The sequence below is a fragment of the Trichoderma camerunense genome, assembly GCF_050948025.1.
Source record: "Trichoderma camerunense strain CBS 138272 chromosome Unknown V8C40scaffold_7, whole genome shotgun sequence".
Classification (NCBI taxonomy): domain Eukaryota; kingdom Fungi; phylum Ascomycota; class Sordariomycetes; order Hypocreales; family Hypocreaceae; genus Trichoderma; species Trichoderma camerunense.
In genome coordinates this window covers 1142544-1157846 of record NW_028145363.1, presented here as the reverse complement: position 1 = coordinate 1157846, position 15303 = coordinate 1142544, and the positions used below count along the sequence as shown (strand labels likewise).

At 51.3% G+C, this 15303-nt stretch overlaps 7 protein-coding genes across 7 annotated transcripts; 2 read left to right on the top strand and 5 right to left on the bottom strand.

Moving 5' to 3' along the window:
* Positions 1 to 25: 25 nt before the first annotated feature.
* V8C40DRAFT_243007 (acyl-CoA dehydrogenase/oxidase) lies at positions 26 to 1849 on the bottom strand. The gene is made up of 2 exons (XM_083215329.1): positions 369 to 1849; positions 26 to 301 (listed from the first exon to the last, which is right to left on the bottom strand). Exons 1-2 carry the CDS (start codon positions 1571 to 1573, stop codon positions 211 to 213), a joined length of 1296 nt encoding a protein of 431 aa, XP_083074320.1. The 5' UTR covers positions 1574 to 1849; the 3' UTR covers positions 26 to 210.
* Positions 1850 to 2087: 238 nt separating this feature from the next.
* On the top strand, positions 2088 to 4217 carry V8C40DRAFT_243005 (carboxyl transferase). The gene is made up of 3 exons (XM_083215328.1): positions 2088 to 2739; positions 2794 to 3838; positions 3911 to 4217. The coding sequence occupies exons 1-3, from the start codon at positions 2186 to 2188 to the stop codon at positions 4031 to 4033; spliced, it is 1722 nt and encodes a 573-aa protein (XP_083074319.1). The 5' UTR covers positions 2088 to 2185; the 3' UTR covers positions 4034 to 4217.
* Positions 4218 to 4347: 130 nt separating this feature from the next.
* Positions 4348 to 7432, bottom strand: V8C40DRAFT_206646 (calcium-binding EGF-like domain-containing protein). The gene is made up of 2 exons (XM_083212052.1): positions 5891 to 7432; positions 4348 to 5821 (listed from the first exon to the last, which is right to left on the bottom strand). Exons 1-2 carry the CDS (start codon positions 7131 to 7133, stop codon positions 4662 to 4664), a joined length of 2403 nt encoding a protein of 800 aa, XP_083074318.1. The 5' UTR covers positions 7134 to 7432; the 3' UTR covers positions 4348 to 4661.
* A 68-nt stretch (positions 7433 to 7500) lies between these two features.
* On the bottom strand, positions 7501 to 7995 carry V8C40DRAFT_243004 (uncharacterized protein). Its single transcript, XM_083215327.1, has one exon. The coding sequence runs from the start codon at positions 7900 to 7902 to the stop codon at positions 7633 to 7635; it is 270 nt and encodes an 89-aa protein (XP_083074317.1). The 5' UTR covers positions 7903 to 7995; the 3' UTR covers positions 7501 to 7632.
* Positions 7996 to 11131: 3136 nt separating this feature from the next.
* On the bottom strand, positions 11132 to 11636 carry V8C40DRAFT_265005 (uncharacterized protein; the record flags this gene model as incomplete). Its single annotated transcript, XM_083219600.1, has 3 exons — positions 11132 to 11249; positions 11324 to 11402; positions 11474 to 11636. 3 exons carry the CDS (start codon positions 11634 to 11636, stop codon positions 11132 to 11134), a joined length of 360 nt encoding a protein of 119 aa, XP_083074316.1.
* A 737-nt stretch (positions 11637 to 12373) lies between these two features.
* On the top strand, positions 12374 to 13007 carry V8C40DRAFT_242997 (uncharacterized protein). Its single transcript, XM_083215326.1, has one exon. It carries the CDS (start codon positions 12442 to 12444, stop codon positions 12787 to 12789), a length of 348 nt encoding a protein of 115 aa, XP_083074315.1. The 5' UTR covers positions 12374 to 12441; the 3' UTR covers positions 12790 to 13007.
* Positions 13008 to 13266: 259 nt separating this feature from the next.
* On the bottom strand, positions 13267 to 14370 carry V8C40DRAFT_242995 (rhamnose mutarotase). The gene is made up of 3 exons (XM_083215325.1): positions 14334 to 14370; positions 13724 to 13936; positions 13267 to 13649 (listed from the first exon to the last, which is right to left on the bottom strand). Exons 2-3 carry the CDS (start codon positions 13929 to 13931, stop codon positions 13423 to 13425), a joined length of 435 nt encoding a protein of 144 aa, XP_083074314.1. The 5' UTR covers positions 13932 to 13936; positions 14334 to 14370; the 3' UTR covers positions 13267 to 13422.
* Between the last annotated feature and the right edge of the window lie 933 nt (positions 14371 to 15303).

Here is a 15303-nt window from a genome sequence, read left to right as displayed (position 1 = left end):
GATAGTGAATTATGTATTACAAGTATTTTTGAATTGATATCAAGTACGATTATATACGGAAGTCTCGTTGTATCAACATTGTTATACAAAGTAGCAAAAGATGCGCCCATGTATCATTCTAGTGTATCCCAATAACACTTGAAAGTTTTCAACTTTTTTTTCATCTTGGTCTTTTGTTTATTTTCTCTTTAATCATTAGCTCAGCTAGTCTTAGGCATTGGCATACTTCTTGTTAAAGGCGCGGCCAATGACCATTCTGCGAATCTCCGAGGTACCAGCTCCAATCTCGTACAGCTTGGCACTAAAGCAAATCAGTTAGCCAAAGACTCAAACAAAAGAATGAAAAAGATCGAAATGAAGAAACTTACTCTCTTAGTATTCTAGACGCGGGCATCTCCTCAGTGTAGCCCATGCCGCCCAGTAACTGAATGCAGTCAAGTGCAACCTCCGTCGCCCTCTCGGCGGCATAAAGAATGGCACCAGCACAGTCCTCAGTGCGAATAACGCCCTGCTCATCCACCATGCGGGCGGTGTTGTAAGTGTAAGCACGCGAGGCCTGCAGCTTGGTGTACATGTCGGCAAGACGGCCCTGGATCAGCTGGTTGTGGGCAATAGGCTGGCCGAACTGCTTGCGCTGGTGGGAAAAGGGCAGGGCGACGTCGAGAGAGGCCTGCATGAGGCCCAGGGGACCGGCGCTGAGGACAAGGCGCTCGAGGTCGAGACCCTCCATGAGGACGCGGACGCCGCCGTTGACCTTGCCGAGGATGTTCTCGGTGGGAACAAAGACGTTCTCAAAGACGAGCTCGCCGGTGTTGGAGCCGCGCATGCCCATCTTGTCGAGCTTGCGTGCGCAGGAGAATCCCTCGGCCTTGGTGTCAACCAGGAAAGCGGTGATGCCCTTGGAGCCCTTCTCCGGCTCCGTCTTGGCGTAGACAACAATAACGTGGGCGTCAGGGCCGTTGGTGATCCACATCTTGGTGCCGTTGAGCACGTAGCCACCGTCAACAGCCTTGGCCGAGGTGCGCATGCTCACGACGTCGGAGCCGGAGCCGGACTCGGACATGGCCAGGGCACCGACGCTGGTTCCCGCAATGAGGCCGGGCAAGTACTTCTGCTTCTGCTCAGGGCTGCCGTTGAGCGAGATCTGGTTGACGCACAGCTGCGAGTGCGCGGCGTAGCTCAGAGCAATAGAACCCGAGGCGCGCGACATCTCCTCCAGCACGATGCAGTGCGCCTGATAGCCCATGCCCAGACCACCATAGTCCTCATCAGCAGTTACGCCCAGGAAGCCGGCCTCGCCCATCTTCTCCCACATCTCCATGGGGAAGGCATTCGACTTGTCCGTCTTGGCGGCGAGCTCCTCGGGGATCTCGCGGCGGGTGAAGTCGTAGACACGCTCGCGCAGCTCGTCCAGCTCCTCTTGTGATGGCGGAGCGAAGCCCTTGGGGTGCTTCTGGGAGTGCAGTCGCTTCTGGCATGAGATGGAGGAGGCTGGAGAGAAAGCGGCAGGGCGGAGGGAGATGGATGGCCGCACGGGGCGGGCGAGTCTGGAGAAGGATCTGAGGCTGGCCATGATGAATTGATGGTTGTGGATGAGAGAAAGTGAGATGGTGAGAGTGAGACGGAGAGAGAAGAAGTGAAGCTGGCTAGCAGCGGCGTATTATTAGAGAGCCGTGTGTGGATCGGGTTGATGTCACAGCGAGAGAAAAGAAGAAGAGACTCGGCCTGAGATGAATCTATGGCACTCTGCACTCTGTACTCTACAGATTCGGTGAGATTGATGAAGATGAAGATGACAGGCAACAATAAGCGAAATGAAGAAGAAATGGAAAAAAAGAATAAGAAAAAAAGGGATGATGACGGACAAGCTAAGCAAAAAGAAAGCTGCATGGTTTCCCAAGAGCCGTCCAAGCAGCAGAAGCGCGACTAAGCCGAGGTGCCTGCACCAACCAAATTGATCCAGTGGCCAGTCGGTCCTTCGGCTCCCCGGCTTCAGGCGGCTTGTGGCGGCTCGGGTCGCTGCAACAGCCGAACAACGTCAACAGTGTTGGGCTTCGGCTGCAGGAAAAGGGAACGAGAAAAACATCATCAAGCTGCAGCGTCAAGGGAAGCATCTTTTGGTCTTTTTCTTCTTCTTCTTTTGCTTTTATTTCCCATCTGTCAATTAATTGCACACATTCCAGCCATGTCTCTCTCACGGCCCTGTCGCCAGGCCCTGCGCCTCTCCCACCAGCTGCGGCCCTCAACCAAAGCATCGCCATCATCCTCACAGCTTCTCCGTCGCACCGCCGCAACCCTCACGCCTCCTCACCAAGCCGCCGCCATCTCGCGCCTGCAAACAAATGTCGATGCCTCCTCCGAGGAATTCAAAGAAAACGAGCGCCAAATGGCCGACGTCACCGCGCGCCTGCAGGAGCTCACGGCCACCATCCAAAAGGGCGGCCCGCAAAAGGCTCGCGACAAGCACATTGCCCGCAACAAGATGCTGCCGCGAGACCGAGTCGCCGCCCTGATTGATCCGGGCACCACGTTCCTCGAGCTGTCGCCAATGGCCGGCCACGAGCTGTATCCCGAGGCCGAGGTGCCTGCGGGCGGCATCATCACGGGTGTGGGCGTTGTCGAGGGCGTCACTTGCGTCATTGTTGCCAACGACAGCACCGTCAAGGGCGGCACGTATTATCCTATTACCGTGAAGAAGCACCTGCGAGCCCAGGCCGTGGCTCAGGAGAACAAGCTGCCGTGAGTACCAATGCCCAGCATCCTCCATGAACTCAATTGACCCAAAATCGACAGCTGCATCTACCTCGTCGACAGCGGCGGCGCCAACCTCCCCCACCAGGCCGACGTCTTCCCCGACCAGAACCACTTTGGCCGCATCTTCTACAACCAGGCCCGCATGTCCTCCCAGGGCATCCCCCAGATCGCCGTCGTCATGGGCCCCTGCACAGCGGGAGGCGCCTACGTCCCCGCCATGAGCGACGAGAGCATCATCGTCCAGGAGCAAGGCCACATCTTCCTCGCCGGCCCCCCCCTGGTGAAAGCCGCCACCGGTGAAGTCGTCAGCCACGAGGACCTGGGCGGCGGCAAGATGCACTCGTCTGTCTCTGGTGTCACCGATTATCTTGCTGTGGATGACGCCCACGCCATCACCCTCGCTCGTCGTAGCATCTCCAACCTCAACTGGCCCGCGAGAGCAGCCTCTACTAACCCCCCCGCGGCCACCTACGCCGAGCCCCTCTACGACCCCAACGAGCTCCTGGGCATCGCCACCACCAACCTGCGCAAGCCCATGCCCATCCGCGAGATCATCGCCCGCATCGTCGACGGCTCCGAGTTTGCAGAGTTCAAGCGCGACTTCGGCACCACCCTCGTCACGGGCTTCGCCTCCATCTACGGCCAGAAGGTAGGCATCGTCGCCAACGACGGCATCCTCTTCGCCTCCTCCTCCGTAAAGGGCGCCCACTTCATCGAGCTCTGCGCCCAGCGCGGCATCCCGCTCGTCTTTTTACAAAACATCTCCGGCTTCATGGTCGGCTCCGCCTCCGAGCGCGACGGCATCGCCAAGCACGGCGCAAAGCTCGTTACCGCCGTCGCATGTGCTGATGTCCCCAAGTTCACCGTCGTCGTCGGAGGGAGCTACGGCGCGGGCAACTACGGCATGTGCGGCCGCGCATACAGCCCGCGATTCCTGTGGATGTGGCCCAACGCCCGCGTCGGCGTCATGGGCGGCGAGCAGCTCGCCTCCGTCATGGAGACGGTCGGCAAGTCGGTCGACCCGGAGCTCAAGGAGCGCATTGAGAAGGAGAGCGAGGCTACTTACTCCTCGGCCCGTCTCTGGGTAAGTCACAAACCATCAACATCATATATTCACGTATAAGACACACCAGCTAACGAATCATGACTTACACAGGACGACGGCATCATCCCTCCCCAGCACACCCGCCAATATCTCGGTCTCGGCCTGAGAGCCGCCATGGGAGGCCGCAACGAGGTCAAGGCCGGAGACACCAAGTTCGGCGTCTTCCGAATGTAAACAAAGAAAAGAAAAGACAAGAGAAAGAAAGAAAAAAAGTATCAAAAAAAGATGTAAAAGTAATATATACTACACAATCATGTAAACATGCAAACAACCCCGTGTTTTTTGGTTATTCCATTCCCTTTTCAGAATTAGACCCATCTATGTACATTTCACGACCAGCAACAGCAACACACATTCATCAAGCTCGCTCGACTGCTGTCCATCCGAAAAGGTCGTAGCAGCAGTAAAGCCGCCGTGATATTGATATCGGGTTAAATCTAGTCTGCCTCTGATGAAAACGCCAGCGCTAATCTCGCCTTACCACCCCTGTTCTTCGCATATGTAAATGCACATGATAAAGAGAAAAGAAAAAAAAAAGTGAAGAAAATAAAGGAAGAAAAGGTGCCAAAAATGAAAGAAAGACCATGACATGCTTATACAAGATTTCCCAATCGTATTGCCCTTTTTGCTTCTTACGTCTCATTGCCACAAATAACCTCCCCGCCCAATTTCAACTGATATTAATATCATGTCCCAAAGTTTGTACAAAGAGGTTTTGCCAACCCCCATCGGCAGCCGTATAGATTGGCTGAGATTTTTTCACGCTTGTATCCGTTTTAAGAGTTGCCAAACAGCATCTCCCTCAAAAATCGAACAGGCTGCGCTTAGACGCCGCTTTGCCTCCCACGGGGCCTTGGCCAATGTTGACCTTGGTATCGACTAGATCAACTGTCCTGTTTCCTCCGATAGAGATGCTGGATGCCTCCTTTACAGTCACCTGGGAACCGAGTTGGGTGATGGACTGGGTGGCTTCGGTGAAGAATTGCTGAAGTTGAGTCTGTGCCGTGTTGGCAGCGTCAACACTGTCTTCTTGTAAGACGTACAGAACCGCTGTGCGAGCAAAATCGAGGACTTCTTGGGTAACTGTGAATAGACCGGTTTGCTTGGGAGAGGGGGACGAGCTCGATGCTGAGGGGCTGCTTCTTCGAGCCAATGCGGGCGCCTCGCCCTCAACGACTTCATACTGCCGGGAAGTGAGCACGGGCGATGGCCCAGAGCCCGCACCCGTTCCTTTCTTGTTCTTAGACGAGTCGTCTGTAGTATCTTGAACTTGAGCATTAGCCAAGCCGGTTCTCGTTGACTGGCCGTCAAAGGTAACAAGGGCGTTTTGCGCGATGCAAGAGAGGTTTGCCGAGTTGAATTTGGCCAGGATGCTCGTTCCCACAAGAGGGATGGAGAAATTCTTGGTCGAGTCGGCAATGATGCGTGGAATAGCCAGGCCGAGGGTGACATTGTTAATGTGAGAAGAGCCGTCCGTGGGAATCAAGTTTGTCGTGGTACAACCCGCGGAGCCGCTTGAGCCGCAGTTGGCGCCGGTAAACCCATTGGTGCAGATGCACGAACATGTGTTGTTGACGACAACGCCGCTACCACCATTCAGGCACGGCAGAGTCTTTGCGCAGGTGGCGAGGTTCACACCCGTTGACTTGTCGTGGTTGCCCAGGTTCTTGAATACAAAATACTCCAGGGGAACAACGACGGCTGCCGCAATGATGCACAGCATGAGCAGGATGATCAAAATGAAACCCCACAAGGGCAGGCCGCAGCACCGACGACCTTTTGGCTTGGCTGGCGCCGGGTCCTCGGGAGTCACAGAGAACTTCTCACGGCCCGTCACGTAGTTGTTGTTTCCTGGCACAATGGGCCAAGAGCCCATGGGGCCGCGGCCAGTATGCTGAGGAGTCTGTACGGGAGGCGGAAAGGCAGCCAGCATATCAGAAAGACCTGACTGATAGCGTTCATCTAAAATTCATTCGAGGTTAGCTGCAAGTGAGATTTCAAACGAAGGAATATACGAGCGGGATAACATACCATACGATCGCTTCATTCCATCGCCGCCCTTTTCGCTGAAAAAGTCGAGTTCATCGAGGCGGCTTGATGGGCGTTTCCCCTTGTCGATCATCGAGGCTAATCGGGTGGCACGTCGGATCAGGTCTGGTAAGCTGGTGAGACTTCCTCTTGACTCCGCCTCTCGCACAGCGTCTATATCTAGCCTTGGCGGGCGTCGGATTGCTGAAAGGCGGCTCGTTGGCTGTGGGGATCCGGCAGCTTTGCGTAAATCTGTTGGACTCATTGCGTTGCCTCTGTTAAGAGCAACGCCCGCAATGTGGCTTGCCATGCCAGGGGTGGTTGCTGGGGTTTGTCTGTTGGTAAAGGAGTTGTTGGTGGAAGAGTCGGTGGATTCGTCCACAAGGCCTGTTCCCCCAAGGAACGGGTTGGCAGAAGCTGACTTGTTTCCACCAGACTTGTTGGGGTTGGAGAGCGTCTGCATGGCATATTCCTCCTGGCCAGACACAAGGCCACTCTCGTCGCTGTAATCGTCTGCTCCAGAATTCCTAGTCTTGTCGGTCAATGACTCTTCGTAGAATGCTCCATGCATACTCGGACTGGCACCCGCAGAATCGACTCTCCAAGCATCTGGCATGACCGCGCTCGAGGCGAAAGAGTTGTGGGATTTGTAGGCTGAGTCTTCTTCGGGAATCGGGGAAACAAAGGACGCTGCGGAGTAGAAAGACGACTGTCCTCTTCTGCTGGAAGGCGGCGGCCCCAGGTTTGCACTTCTCCTCGGGGGCCCTGAGGTTTCTGAGGAGGGGCTATCAACTTGCTCCAGCGGGCTCTCGGGTCCTCCTGGGACACGAAAGGAGGGAGTCGGTTGTTGCTGGCGGGATTGGTCTACCATTGATGGGATTAGACTTGGGCGCTGCGGTCTTTGAGGGGCTGCTCGAGGTCGGTCAGGTGGAGAGCGGTATGCTTCAGCATCTGGAGGTGATGCTGGGGGGCTTTGAAGTGGCCACTGGGGAGCTGGTGCTGGTCGTGGAATTGTCCTTGAAGAGCTGCCATTCTGGCCATTTGATGGTCTTGATCTGGTCGAACTGGGAGGTACTACATCCTGAGGTGGTGCATCGTAACCCGGACTCGTGTCGTGTCTCAGCCGCTGCTCGCGCGTATTGGACTCGCTGCTGAATGGAAATACCAAGGCTTTGTTTCGTGGGTTTTGAGAGGATGGTGGAGATTGTGCCGGCCAATCCCTGCCTCCATTATACTCCTGACTCATATCGTCGTCGAATCCGGTCGCCAATCATTCAGAGTGATGTCGCTGGATACTTTACCGATGGTTCAACGGTAATGTCCAAGGTGCGAGGTGCATAAACGGGGGTCCTGCTGGTAACCGAGCTAGCTGAAACAAACTTGGTTGCACTGATAGAGGTGGAACCAGTCACGAACTGGCTGAGATGAAGTTGAAACGATTGAAACGAATGAAGAGGCGCAAAGCATAGAGGATGAAGTCAACAGTTGCGCTGGTGGTTCTGTGGGCGCGATTGATGACAGCCGCACAGGGAGGTATAACGAGTGGAATCTGCAAACAAATAATATTAGACATGAGCAAAGTCGTTGCATTAAAGACACAAGTCTTGACGACGGCTATAGCAAATTGAAGCCCATTATAGAAAGGCCCAGGAATGAGTGGCAGGATGAAGCAAAGAGCAGGGGTCAAGACGCTTCCAGTATTAACGGCCAGTTCGTACCTTGACGACTAGGTGAAGTGCCCAATCTCAGATGTAATGAAATGAGTGTTGGTGAAATTGGAAAAAGTCCTGCTCAACGGCTGAATCGACGCACGGTCCTGCTGTGCAACAACACAAATGTGGTGAGATGATAACAAGATCGGCACGGCGGTTGTCTTGTGTCACTGTTTCTCGAAGACGCTGCAAAGGGCTAGAAGGACGAGGCAGAGTGTCTGTGATGGGTGAGTCGGTGGCCGGGGCAGCTTTGGGCATTTGAGCTGGTGTAGAGCAGGAATTTTGAGGTTTCAGGGTTCGCATGAAACATGTAGATCGAAAGAGGATTTTCGAGAATCGAAAAATGTGCAGATATCTGGGAAAGATGGTGGTTGTGAATGAACAGCAGAAACATACCTACGGAGAGAAATGGCGAGTATTCACCGGGAACAGAACAGGCACAACGGCCAAGAGAGAAGAGAAAAAAAAGTATAAAAAAATAAATCAACAAGGGAAAAGAAAAGTTAAGGAAAGCGGGGAATCGAATAGTTTGCAACAGCAGCAGCAGTTAGCAGCTGGTGATGAGAGAAAGAAAGAAAGAGTGAAGGTTAACGCAAGCGAGAAAACAAGAACTGGGGGGGAAACGGAGAGGAGGAGGATTGGCGAGCAAGGGCGCTCAAGGGCTGGGATGGGGGGAGAGATGATACGAGCAGCTTGCACTGCTGCGTGCTCTGTGCCGTGTGCTCTGTGCTGTGCCTTGTTGTCGGACGATGGCCCAGCCAGACGCTTCTCAACCACGAGGGACTCTCGATATTGAGGAGGCAGAGAAGAGGAGTCGGGAAGAGGAGAAGGACGATGCGGCAGTTTGGGTGCTGCCAGGACCAGGTTCCAGGTCCGGGTACAGGTACAGGCCATCAGGGCGCATGAAGCAGGATAGCAGGGAGCCAGGCGGTCGGTCACAGGTGCTGTTCCTGGCCTGGTCCCACGTTGTTTGTGGGGGCTTCGCTTGCAACACAGACTGTACTGTAATTGCTGGAGTCGGGCCTGAGCTGCGGCCGTACCGGTACATGCAGCAAAGAGCAGGGATATCACGGCAAAAACTGGGCTTTTTCCATCACAGCGGGCCAAGTTGAAGCTGCATCAATGATGCGCAGTCGGCCGCAACGCTGGAGTTATCTGCCAATCAATTTCCGCTGTCTGCAAACATGGGATTTTTCTTGTTTTGATGCTGGCTCTGCCAAGCAATGAGGTTTTTTGGATTCATCATCCAGGAGCAGCATCGTAAGAGTGACAGAGTACAGGGAGACCTATCGAGTATACGTGTTTATAAGAAGAGCAAAGTAAAGCAAAGCAAGTATACGAGTACATAAAACTGAAGCACTTGGAAGATGAAACCATTCAATGGGAAAGAAACGAAAAGTAAAACTCCCAATAGCTTCATCACCAGATTCTGTACCAACGTCGCCGTGCAGCCAATAGCGCAGCCACAGGTACCGGTACCTCCCCAAGCTCCCCCTGGCTCCTGCCCAAACCCCTGAAAGGACGCTCTAAAGGCAAAACACTAGCGCCGCCGTTCCTGCAGCACCCGCAGCTGCACTCGGCCTTTTCATTCGCCTGCTTCGTCGTCCGTCGCTCTTACGCTTTTGCACCTATCGTATTGCGAATGCAGGGCAATTGAGTTCATGTTCTTTTTGCTATTTGTTGCTTGGTGTTCGTACTGAGACATACATGGCGGCCCAACCGGCTTGCCTTAGACAATGCAAGGCATGCATACACTGAGACACACGTGCATGCGGACACTCTCACGTGGAGAGGGAGAGGTACCAGGTATCCCAGGCAGCTCCCATAAAAGACTGGCGCAGCCACTTGAAGTTTGATTCATCATTGCTCAGCTCCAAGCCTCAAATTCGCATGGATCGAGGCAATTATTACACAATTCTAGCCAAATTAATATATTCGCCGGGACGATGCTTCATCAGGATTCGAGCTACGAGCCGCGATGGCGCTATTTTCCCCTACAACTGCACTGCTGCTCAGCTTTGAGCTTTGAGCTTTGAGCTTTGAGCGGTCCAGCTGCAGCGCCATCTGCCATGCCATGCCGTTTGATGTCTTAGATTCAATTCACGCATCTCGGCCGATCCACATGGCTTCCAGAAGGGAGACATTCCACCACTCTTAGCTGCCAGCCCGGTGCCACAGTTATTATTAGTACTTATTCACGTGTATGTTGTTTTGCGAGTGTGTTGGATATCGGACCAACAGATCTTGGCAGCGCATTCATGTAACAGCTTGAGCCCTGAGCCCTTGAATACGTCACCCCCCGTGACAATACGGGCTTTGGAAACACATTGTGATATCTGATACTGTACCAAAGTGTCTACGAGTATAATACCGACTGCCGTTTAGCAGACTTACCCATGTACGGTGCGATGGGGGCTGCAGAATACGGGACGCTGATTTGTGAACAGCACTTGAGGCGCCTGCGCGTAATTTCCATTGCATGTCACATCCTTTCACAGCGCAAGGTTCTCCCTGGAGCCATGGCGCGATCTGCACCAGAACAAAGGGAAAAAAAGACGACACGAGACATTATTCGCTGGTTGAGTGTGTTGGTTCACACCAACGAGAGCCATGTCTCAGACACGCACAACATACTCGTACTAGTACCGTTATACGTGTACGTGGTGGAACCAGCCTCCAAGATGCATCACAGGCACCAACCGACAACAACACCAAGAGGAAACATCAATCACATGTATTGCTTATATTCGCTCACGACGTCACGGCAGAGTGAGAGCACCTACACGCAACCTCTTGCCTAATAAATACGACGGGCTGGCATGAACATATCCCTCATGAGTTGATTTTATGGCATGACGCTTACATATCCCTTGGCACCAGCAATCTGTTTAAAACGCTCCGACCTTGCGGCAGAAATCCACAACCCTGCCTCTCATCACCCAGCGAGATCCACAGCGGCCGGCTCCCTGGAACAAGCAGATGCTTCAAGCCCCTAACCCCTGCTAGGCCGAAAATAGAAAACCTGGAAAGAAAAAAAAAAGTCGATAAGACTCATGGGCAGAGCGGCATTCAAGAGAAACAAAGAAATGGGGTATGCTCTATTAAAACATGTCATGAGGAGGCAATGGGATCTTCGCCAGGGCCCATAGAAAGATACAGTGACTTGATCGATCTGCCACTATAAATTGGAGCCCAGATGTGAGTATATCTTGGGAAACGACAAGGCTGAAGACGTTATAGATGGACAATACGGAGTACGAGTATGCAGATATGAAGTCAGCTAGATGGTGGTGTTAGAGATACCATCGGATCTAGCTAGTCTTGGCAAGAGTCGCGAAGCTAAGAAAGAAGAAATTCTCCTATGGTTCTCAAAGCATTTGAGTCCAACAATTATATTACTACCTATTAATCTGAGATGACTAACTACGTAGCAACGTCAAGGCTGGCGGTACATCATATGCCAATAATAGCTTCTTCCATAAGCTCCCTCTCTTTCCATGTGCCTAGCCATGACAAGTCCTATCCGGCGTGTCTAGACGCCGATGCATTTGAACGAGATAATCTTGTCGTTGAACGCGGGGTGAATCGAGACAATGTCGCTGACTCCGGGATAAGTCGAGATGAAGCTATTGCCCTGGCAATTGAAATCACTAAATTTCCCACTGTTAGTCACCATCTTCTACTTGACAAGCCTTCTGAAAGAGCCACTCTAGGAAGAACTCACTCGTAGAAGCGGCATACGCCAGCTGCCAGGTTGGGCCGAACGGAAGAGAGTCTGTGATTGAGATCCGCAGGCACGTTCTCTTCGCAAGTTGTTAGTGAACAATGATATGAAGTCGTAATATTATGCCAAGGAGACAAAGAAGAGACGTACGGCACGAGTCTAGAGGAGCGCCGAGGTGTCTGCACAGTCCTCCAAACCCAACATGTTCGCACACGTAAACGGAGGGCGAGGCCTTGGGAGTCTTGTCGTCAGCGCCGGCCATCGCAGTGGTGGCAAGGCAAGCGACCAAGGTAAAGATCTCAGAGAACCGCATTGTGAATTGGTAGATAAGATGGGTTGAGTGGTTTGCTTGTGAGTGTGTGCGTGTTTGTGTTGTTGCTAGAGTGTTTGTTGTCGAGAGTGCAGATTGAAATGTCGTTGAAGGCGGAAAATGCGTCTCTTCTTATGCTTTGCTTGGCTGCTTGTTTATAGCCATTCCATGGGACCTTGATGTCCATCATACAGGACCAAGATTAAAGCAAGGAGAATGTTTCTCTGAGAGAAATCTCCTTCCTCCCGACATATAGTTCCACGAGATCCACAAGACTCAACGTCAAATGTTACCTTATTATTCCGACTTTGCATGGCGTCCTACATGTATGAGAGCCGAACGGGGCATTCTTACTACGACTTGGACATCGGCTTACTAGATCTAGGGCCACCCAGCGAGTCAAAACTCCAGAAACTATATTACGATATGGTTCCATGTTACGCCTACAGGGACGCGGAGGATACAGGCAAGCGAAGGTCAGAAAAAGCGAGACCGCAAAATGAATACGCACATAGGTACATTCAGTAATATGAGCCCCTGAGCAACTCAGCACCCGAACTTTAGTATAAACATAGTAGCAGTTATTAGAAAAATATAAATATAACAGCAGTTACTAAAAAAATATATATATAATACTAGTTACTAGAAAATTATAGATATAGTAGCAGTTATTTAAAAAAATTTAAATATAGTAGTACTAACTAAAGAAATATAAATATAGTAGGGAAATGTAAATAATTATAGCAGCTACTCCTTTTGTAGGCGTATAGCTTGACTCATGGGTGTTCCGCATTTTTTGGGTGGAAGAATGGTTGTTTTGTTTTGCTTAAGCTGGATGTGTCTGATTGAGTTGCTACCGTCAACATCACTAGCAGAAGCGGAAGGTGCGTCTCTCATTATATCCGCCAAATCTTTTGTTACTATTACAGAGGGTTATCGTGCACTTTTCAAGATTCGGGAGGCGAGATCGATTCTCATATCGGCTTTACTCGTGAAACTTTACTATGTCACTGAATTCAAGTTTGCTTCCCATTCAGTGCGTCCGTATGCAAGTGACGATATAACATCTCATCTACCTCTCGTTCCTCTCATTCGACGTTGGGACTTGCAAACAACTATATGGGGAGGGGAGAAACGATGTTCAACGCTGGAATGAAACGTCAAACAATTGCCGATATTCCGAGATTTTGATAGGTTAGGGAAATGACATCTTGTAGTTGATAGGTCGAGTATCCGACAGGTCGCACCAATTGCCTATTCGCGGGGTAGACCACCGGCACATTACGATGGTCTTTTTGTATACAATGCAATAACAGACACAATTCCGATTCAAAATATCACATTGTGGCATGATGTTTTGTAATAGCAGCAACATGCTCAAAGCGAGAATTGAAAGGTCTCAGATCCTTGCTAGGGCGGGAAAATACTACGTTGCGCATCCTACCCCGTTTTGTCTAGGGGTCTAGATTACGGTGTAATGATAGCCCGTACAGCGAGCAAGTCACTCGAGAAAAATGATGGCATCATGGACATTTTTTCCGCCGTTGTGCAGTACGTAGTTCATCTCATAACTTGCCATAGAGCCTTGATGGGGAATACAGGGTAACACATCTCAGTACAACATTGATGTGTTCATCATTCAAGTAGCCAAGCTCTTGGCTCTAAAAAGACCGATATTAATTACGGATTCATCAAGTCCAGGTTAAGCCCATCTATCAACCGAACCCTCTGCATCTATCCATATACCCATTCCCATTTATTCTTCATTTATTTACAGCATTTGATCCTCTTAAGGCTGGAAAAACACCTGCTCCAACGGCCTCCACCACGACGGCTCTCCCGCCTCCGAACTCACCGCACCCTTGACCAGACTCTCCTGCATGGCGTCCGTCATCTTCCACCACTCGCGCACCTTTGGGTTCGCCGCCATCTTCTCCATGTCTCCCGCGTAATCGTAGCCAATATACCTGAACGTGCCAAAGAGCAGGCCCATGTCGTCGTCGTAGTAAATGCTGTCTGTTTGCCACTCACCAGTCAGCAAAGAACGCCTTATGCTGAGTATTTACTAGTAGTTAGAAGGGAAAACGTACAGTCTTCAATATTGCAGTCCTTGATCTGCTTCAGCACCTCGGGCCACACCTTTGCGTGGCAGGCCTTGTATTCTTCCACGCGGTCCTTCTTGAGCTTGACCGTCTGCGCAAACCAGCGGCCCGGGTTCTTCTGCTTCATCGACAACGTCCTGGTGTGGCCCTGAGGGGGGTTGGGCGAGGGTGATGATTCGTCGCTTGGCTGCCACATATTGCCTGCAGATGATGGTTATTTAGTTATTATTACACAACGTTGACAATAGGAGCAAGTAAAATGAGAATTAATTCGAACAGAGCAAGAATCGAAAAAAGAGTAAAGAAAGTGAACAGAAAGGAGCGAATCTGGCTGGAGATATTATTCTTGAGAAACTGGGGCCTGTTGGTCGATTGGATCCATGCACCACAGTGAGGGGCAGACCAGAAAAATAGCTGCCAGCAAAACGAGGGGAAGTTTTGGGGAATCACAACGTGTGTCTCGGCCCCCGCAGACCAAAAGGCAAAATGGAGAAGACAAGATGGATCGGAATCGGCCAGGTTAATAATAAAAAAACAGGGTTCGATCCATAATAAGAATTACCGGTTGCTACATCAGGGAGTCGCTTTAGTCTATTACCTTAGGCGGGTGGTTTACAGGCACCATGAAGCTTGGCATGGAGGTTAGCAAATGAGATGAACAGCTTGAATCTCCGTCAATCCTTGGGGAAATCCGATGTCAATTACTAATTGAAGCTCGTGCATTCTTTCTCTGCACATACACATACAGGACAGCACAGCTCTTTGCTAGATCCAAGTTCCCCCGCATTGCATTGCCCATGGGCAACCGGATAGTCCAGTCCGTTGCCCCAATCCAGCAACTCCACGTCACGTAATGAATTCCACCTTGAGGAACAGCACATGAGACACTACGTCGGTCACAAGACTGTCAATGCGGCGAGTTCTAACAAGCCCAAACAAGTGGTGGTACAGAGCCCCCAATTTCTTACTCTGAGCAGAAACAATCTTCATATATGCGGATACATATCTAGTATACAACTATGGATGTCTGGCAATGGAGTAATTAAGCGACGGGTGAATTCAAGTAGCCAAGCTACCCCAATCTCAAAGTCTCCATCAAATTACAAATTAAAGTAGACCCTCAACTGATAACTAAATCGCCCCCAAAAAACAGTCTCCGCCTGTCTATAATTCCGTGTCACTCCACATGCATGCACCTTTCCAACACCAACTACCCAATCAGGCAATCAAAACTCCAAGAGCAAAAGAAAATAGAAGAAGAAGAGCAAAAAGTTGAACCTAGCTTTGTAATCCAATATAGCAACCTAGTAGACGCAATTTACTTCCCCCACAGTGGGCAGAGTGGGCTCGACAGCGTCCTCGTAGCTCCCCACACGGGGATCAACATGCCGGGTCCGGCCCCACGCGGCTGAGGGTTCCGGAAGATCGGAGTCATCGTTGAGATTCATCGTCTCTTTCTCTCTGTACGGGATAATACAAGCAGGGCTAACTTGAGGCTTTAGAAGGCGGAAAGATTCACTGGTACTGGGAGCAAGGAGTTCATCACAGGCACCGACGTCAAACTTATT

Excerpts from the sequence above, each read along its gene's own strand:
- V8C40DRAFT_243007 (XM_083215329.1), bottom strand. The coding sequence starts at position 1,573 with ATGGCCAGCCTCAGATCCTTCTCCAGACTCGCCCGCCCCGTGCGGCCA. Across the intron at positions 302-368 it reads GCGTCTAGAATACTAAGAGA|TGCCAAGCTGTACGAGATTG; the intron begins GTAAGTTTCTTC and ends GATTTGCTTTAG.
- V8C40DRAFT_243005 (XM_083215328.1), top strand. The coding sequence starts at position 2,186 with ATGTCTCTCTCACGGCCCTGTCGCCAGGCCCTGCGCCTCTCCCACCAG. Across the intron at positions 2,740-2,793 it reads GCTCAGGAGAACAAGCTGCC|CTGCATCTACCTCGTCGACA; the intron begins GTGAGTACCAAT and ends CAAAATCGACAG. Across the intron at positions 3,839-3,910 it reads ACTCCTCGGCCCGTCTCTGG|GACGACGGCATCATCCCTCC; the intron begins GTAAGTCACAAA and ends TGACTTACACAG.
- V8C40DRAFT_206646 (XM_083212052.1), bottom strand. The coding sequence starts at position 7,133 with ATGAGTCAGGAGTATAATGGAGGCAGGGATTGGCCGGCACAATCTCCA. Across the intron at positions 5,822-5,890 it reads TGGAATGAAGCGATCGTATG|ATGAACGCTATCAGTCAGGT; the intron begins GTATGTTATCCC and ends AATGAATTTTAG.
- V8C40DRAFT_243004 (XM_083215327.1), bottom strand. The coding sequence starts at position 7,902 with ATGCGAACCCTGAAACCTCAAAATTCCTGCTCTACACCAGCTCAAATG.
- V8C40DRAFT_242997 (XM_083215326.1), top strand. The coding sequence starts at position 12,442 with ATGGTTGTTTTGTTTTGCTTAAGCTGGATGTGTCTGATTGAGTTGCTA.
- V8C40DRAFT_242995 (XM_083215325.1), bottom strand. The coding sequence starts at position 13,931 with ATGTGGCAGCCAAGCGACGAATCATCACCCTCGCCCAACCCCCCTCAG. Across the intron at positions 13,650-13,723 it reads GGACTGCAATATTGAAGACT|ACAGCATTTACTACGACGAC; the intron begins GTACGTTTTCCC and ends AGTGGCAAACAG.